The sequence below is a fragment of the Rhinolophus sinicus genome, linkage group LG06 (assembly GCF_036562045.2).
Source record: "Rhinolophus sinicus isolate RSC01 linkage group LG06, ASM3656204v1, whole genome shotgun sequence".
Classification (NCBI taxonomy): Eukaryota; Metazoa; Chordata; class Mammalia; order Chiroptera; family Rhinolophidae; genus Rhinolophus; species Rhinolophus sinicus.
In genome coordinates, this window is record NC_133756.1 from 61695288 (window position 1) to 61701287 (window position 6000).

The window sequence follows — 6000 nt, forward strand, 5'->3', positions numbered from 1 at the left end:
TAGTAATTCATTGTATCATGGACTCTTGTCTGGGGGAGTTACATTTCTTTGCCAGCTTAAATCAAAATGAAATATGAGCGATACAAACACTTGAAATTCAAGTTTGAGTCTAAACAAGTCAAGAATCTAGAAAATGTAGATGAAGGCTACTGATTCAGACAGTTCTGTCCAATCTTTGCTTCTTTTAAACATTCCACCAACCCTAGGGAAAGAACATTCTACCCTACCCCTTTTTTTAGAGGTGCCACTTAATTTAGAGTGAAGCTAAAAGTAAGATGGCAAGAGATTAGTGTTGCCCAAATTTTTGTTTTGCTGATTTCTGGAACTTTGTCACTGATAATTGATATTCACCTTTGTTTAATAGCCAAGGAATTATGACTACTGATGCTTTTACATAATTTGTATTCAAGTTACTTTAAAAACTAAGAAGTGTTGAAGAGTATCAGTTATTTTTAGATATTTAGCATCTTATGAGATACAAAAGAAAATATTACTGTAAAATTTATTAGATGAAGTGTATGCTCGTTTGTGAATTACCACCAGCCCTATCCATGGGGTGCAGTCTCTCCCGCCTCCCCACCCCTTATCCCTCCCCCGGCCTCTGTGTCTCCCCCCTCCCCCATCCCCACTCCTCCATGTGTCTGTCTGCTGAGTAAGGTTGATGTTTTGGTTCTAGGTCTTTATAGTCACCTGTTATACTGAGTGAAATTTCCATCCACCCATGCAGTTGTCCAGCATTATTCTAAGAACAAGATTCGAAAGTCCTAACTCCCTGAGGGCAGGGACCCTGCCTGTTCTTGCTCAACATTAGTATTCTCACTTATTAGGACGATGGCTGGCACATGGTGGGTGCTTGATGCTTGTTTGTTGAATGAAAGTCATGTTTCAAAAGAGAAAAGGAATACGCTCGATGTCATCAGGTGTTTATGCGGTTAATTAGAAATGACTAGGTAGTAATACCAATTATTTTTGTTTGAAAATAAAATGCCCATATGTTTTACATTGTTTTTCACAGAAATATGAAAGAATCCCTCATTAGGAAGAAAGATTGGGAGTTGATAACACCCACTTCTGCATATTTACCAATCTTTATATAGAGAATTCTAAAGCTATTTGACAAAGAAAATTTACATTTAAATCTTGTCTTCCTCACCTTCTAGCCAAATCCTCTCTCCAAGCTTCTCAAAACCCCTCAAAAAGTAATTGTCAGATTGCTAGTATTTTACAGCCTTCCGGTATTTAATATAATACTGAGAATGGGTATTGAAATTGTGTTCTTAGCCCTCTTGCTGTTGGGGCCTTATTTGACTGCTGTTTCTCCGATAAAATAGCTCAGAAACTTTTCACAAATCACCTCACTTGTCTGCACTTGGCTCCCCAAGGTGAGGCTTGTAAGAACAAGTGAAGCTATAGCTATTCTCTGCTGCTGGCTGTCCATCTACTCATTTAATTAGAGAAGGGACAACATCACAACTGAAAACCAATCATGAGGAACTGATTAAACCCACTGCACTTTGTTCCATCATTTGTCTTGAAACCAGAGGAGGAAAGGTTTCTAATTAGCATTAAGTGAGCACAGGAGAAATAAATCCCCTTTATATTAGGTGATAATGGGTTTGAGAATCTCTGAGAATAATGTGCCTGTATCCACAATAGGGGACAAGATTTAACCAAACTCAGAAAGGAAAAAACAAAAAAAACACTAAACATGTGGATGCCTTTAATAGTGAAGTATTTAAAACGGGTCTCAACAATACAGTTGCTATAAGAAGCTCTTGACTGACTTCTGCTTCATTTATGTAGGACTCTGAGGAGGAGGAAAATGATCTGGAAGCTCTTAACAGGAAGCTCATGGGGTCACGGCCTTACGTACCTGTGGAGTTTGCCGACTTCAGTGTTTACAATGCCAGCTTGGAGAACAGAGAGTGGTTTTCTTCTAAAGTAGATTTGACAAACTCAAGGGTCTTGGAGAAAGAAGTGTCCCGTAGCCCTACCACCAGCAGTATTACCAGTGGCTACTTTTCCCACAGTGCCTCCAATGCCACTCTGTCTGACATGGTGGTCCCCTCTAGTGACAGCTCAGATCAGCTAGCCGTTCAGACAAAAGATGCAGACGCCACTGAGCATTCTGGACCATCACTTGTGCATGATTTCAGAGCATCCTCAAGCACAGAGTCGACAGAACTAGAGAGAGTCTTGGTAAAGGATAAGATAATCACGGTGCCACTCAAGGAAAACAGTGCCTTAACCGAAAGGAGCCCATCATCCCAAAGCATCCCTGAGCAAAGCTCCAAAATACTCTGTAGGACTGGCTCATGTTCACAGCAAGATGCCTGCTCCAGGAGAAATGGCCAGCCGGCCAGAGAATTCTGCCCCAGAGGGGTGACCATAGAGCACACCACAAGCATCCTTGAGGACCACTCTTTCACAGAGTTTATGGGTGTGTCAGATGGGACAGATATTGATGATTTGACAGATTCTTCCACTGGAGAGATTTCGTGCAGGAAGAACCTAGCAAATAAAATGGATACTAAGAGTGCCTCAGATGGGCCACAGGACCCTGGCCAGAGGCATTCCTCCACAGGGAATGACCAGGTAATGAATTCCAGAGACATTCCTTTGGGTTCTGTGCTGTCTCTGAACACGGCTCATTGTGCCCCAACCCCCAGAAGCCCTTCACTTCAGTGAGTTAGTAGGAAAGAGTCATTCAGATGTTTCTGACAGTGGGCAAGCTCACATGCTGCCCAGCTATCTGGCTGCGGGGAGCAAGTCTGCAAGTCAGCTGCGTGGTGTCAGAGTGGAAGCATATGGGTTCTATTGAATTAAGCATTCACATACATTCACATGTACAATGATCCGTCAGTCTCATTCATTCCCCTGGTAGCATCTATCGTATTTCATTAAATCAGTGATTTCTTTGCTTATTATATACACCATTATTTTAGGTATCATTAAAAAAATACTTCCAATGAAATTACATCATATCAGGAATTGTAAGACACAACACAATTTCAGAGATGTTAAAATGTGGGGAAAACTAACATGCATCATAGAATTGATAAGGTACAATCATTCAGTGCCCATAGGATTAAAGGTGCCTTGAGGAAGTATATGAGAATTCCTGCAGGAGTTGGAGTTTGAGCTTTGGAAGTTACCCAGGTCAGTTTATTATGTTTAACTTTCATATTGGAACAAAATGCGATTTTACTCTTATGCCTAAGGAATATAGTGAATTCTGTATATAAATAACCACTTCTGAGCACTCTGCTCCTGAGTGCCGCCATTTCTTCCCTAAAATTGAGCATCGCTAGTTTGATCCAGCACCCCAAGGACAGCTGTGGAAGGGGGTGGGAGTGCCAGCAGTTAGCAAAACAAAGAGCTGACTGAACTGGAAAGCAGCTCAGTGGAGGATAAGGTCATCCTTACCCATAACTGTTTTTGACAACCAAACACCCGTTTGTTAAAAAGGCTTTAGCTTCCTCTGCACTGATCTTCAAGGAGAATCTGCATCGCTGGCCAACATCAGCTTTTCGGTCCCTCTTCTAACAAGTCCAGGAAGGACTCGGGCCAGAAGTCCACAGGATCATTCTTCATCCTGGGACTGTGCTCCCGAACCTAAATGTGCACTGAATTCCCTGGGGGTTTCTGTGAGGGAGGTGCCTCTTCACATTTCCACTCCCAGGTTAGGCAGAGGCATAACCACCCCCTCATTTCATTGCCTGAGCTATTTAGAACCCAACAAACAGGAAGAAAACCTGGTTTTTGCTTTGGGAAGTCTCCAGAGTAGTGTGTCCCTGATAAAGATCTTTTCTAAAAATGTGAAATTTACAAAAGTATTTGTTGTATTACAGTAATGTGGGATTATTGTGATTTTTAAAAATTGCTTTAGTGTTTTTGTTATTTTGGTTTTAGTAAGTTGTTTTGACACTGTTACAGTGTGAAAACTTTTTAAGTAGTAAAGTTTGACTTTTGTTCTCACCTGACATGACTTAGCATGTGGGGCAGAAATAACAAGTATTTTCATTAACTTTGGGTCTTGCTGTGCTTTACTTTTCCTAGAAGCTTCACCTGGGGGCCAGCTTTCTCCCTTGTACAGTGTCATTTCCAGGACTGGATTCCATAATAAACCAAATTCTGTGGGTCCCTTTAGGAAGAGCCACAGGGTGGGGTCCCTGAAGGTGTTCCCTGTGGGAGGGGAGGTAGGGCCAGGAGCTTGAACTCACTGGCGTCTGCATTCCAGGGGAGCAGGATCACGACCCTTCCGTGAAAGGCAGCCAGCACTTCGTCCGCAGGACCCAGCATCTTTGTGCCAGGTCACCCTGAGACAGCAGCAGCCTCATCTTTCAAACATGCTGTGTCCCAGCGGGACCTCAGACCAGTGTGCAGATGCCATGTGCTTCCTGGGCCCCCTCTTTTCCCCTCCTGAGCAGGAAGAAGCAGTGGATCCTTTGTCACCAGGGTGAATCAACAGCTTCTGCCTTTTCCAGAAAGCCAGAGAACCGAAAATCCTGGATTAATGAAATGGCACTATTTTTGTTTGCACTTACTACACAACCCACTGTGTAGAAATCTCCACAGATTCAAACAAACTTATTCTTGTACAGTTTTAATCAGTTCTTACTGTAGAATCTGGAGTTGATACCCTAATTTGTTTTTTATAAATAATATGTATATGAAATGTGTGTCTATAATATGCCTGTTCAGAGACCGACAAGACTGCGCAGTAAACTGCAGATAAAAGTGGTTTGTAGAAAATCACAAGGTACTGAACTTTGTTACAAAGCAACTTGGGCAATCTCATGTGCGCGACCAAATGCAAAAGGATTTTATTGCTGAAAATGTGGTTGCAAATCCCTCTTTGCAGAGGAGGTCACAGATGCTGCTCTGTGTAACCAGAGATCCTACATAGGGCTGAACTCGTGTTTTATCTGTACATATACTTTGACTGCAAGTTTGGTGCCACACTCCCCTTGGCCACTAGGCCATGTGCTGCCATTCTGTCCTGTTTCCTAAGAAACTGAAAAATCTCACAGGTGTGTTCTTTAGTCTTCCACGTGGCCCGCCAACTACTGGCTTGACATTGTGTTATTACCCCTGACAGTGACTGGGGCTCTGCCTCCAGCATTTCTGGCGCTTTGGTTCAACCCAGGAGGCAGATAGAGTGGGGAGAGCAGTATTACTGTAAAAACACAAGACATACCAAGACTTGGATTGGGGTGCGGAGGGGATGTGGATTTCTGTCTTTCTGTGGGTTTGTTTTGCATTGATAGGTTTTGCTGTGGTCTGGTTTTGCTGTTGCTAGCTTACTGAATTCTGGAAAATGCTGAAGAGATGGAGAGAGCTATACTGTTCACGGGTGCCCACTTCACTGTATTTGCAGGAGATGATTGAATACAGATGACCCTGCTGTCCATCTCTTCATTTGTAAAATTCTCCCAGTAATGGAGACATTGTGGGATCACGTGTGCAGAAATCTCTACAGAGGAACTTTATGTACCTAATCCAGAGATGCCTGTGCAGTTGGTCTGGATGTACAGCAATAAATGTGTTGTGAGAGTGAGAGCATGCGTGTAGCCTGCTGGACCTTTTTTCTTTAATGGTTAGCATCAGTAAATGAGTAGGCTAAGGAGATTTTAATGAGAAGCTGCTGTTCATGATTTTTGTGTATAGTGAGCTGACTGTAGTATGTTACTACTGTCTGTTTAAAAAAAGAAAAACTGTAATTTATATCCACTTTGAATCTTATTTTGTTTACTTGGTGTGTGTGTGTGTGTGTGTGTGTGTGTGTGTGTGTGTGTGTTAGAATGCAGACAGTCTAATTGGGATTTTAAAAAAGAAATTGTATGTCTTTACTGATTCTGCCATTAGTTTGAGATCTAATTTTCCACAGCTGTATGTCCCATGTCCCTGCCGCTTAATAATAGTAACAGCCAACATTCATTGAGGGTTTAGTGTATACTGAGCACTGTTCCCAACATTTGATATTTATTATCTCAATTC

The 6000-nt window shown here is 42.2% G+C and overlaps 1 protein-coding gene across 9 annotated transcripts in view; it reads left to right on the forward strand.

The window, feature by feature from the left end:
- Positions 1-5729, forward strand: part of KIF13A (kinesin family member 13A) — a 187102-nt gene extending 181373 nt beyond the window's left edge. For all 9 annotated transcript variants that reach the window (XM_074335179.1, XM_074335181.1, XM_074335182.1 and 6 more), the window contains 2 exons: positions 1804-2595; positions 4241-5729. In XM_074335179.1, the coding sequence (XP_074191280.1) occupies positions 1804-2595; positions 4241-4267 (819 nt within the window). In that variant the 3' untranslated portion in view covers positions 4268-5729. The remainder of the gene's footprint in view (positions 1-1803; positions 2596-4240) is intronic.
- Positions 5730-6000: the final 271 nt, after the last annotated feature.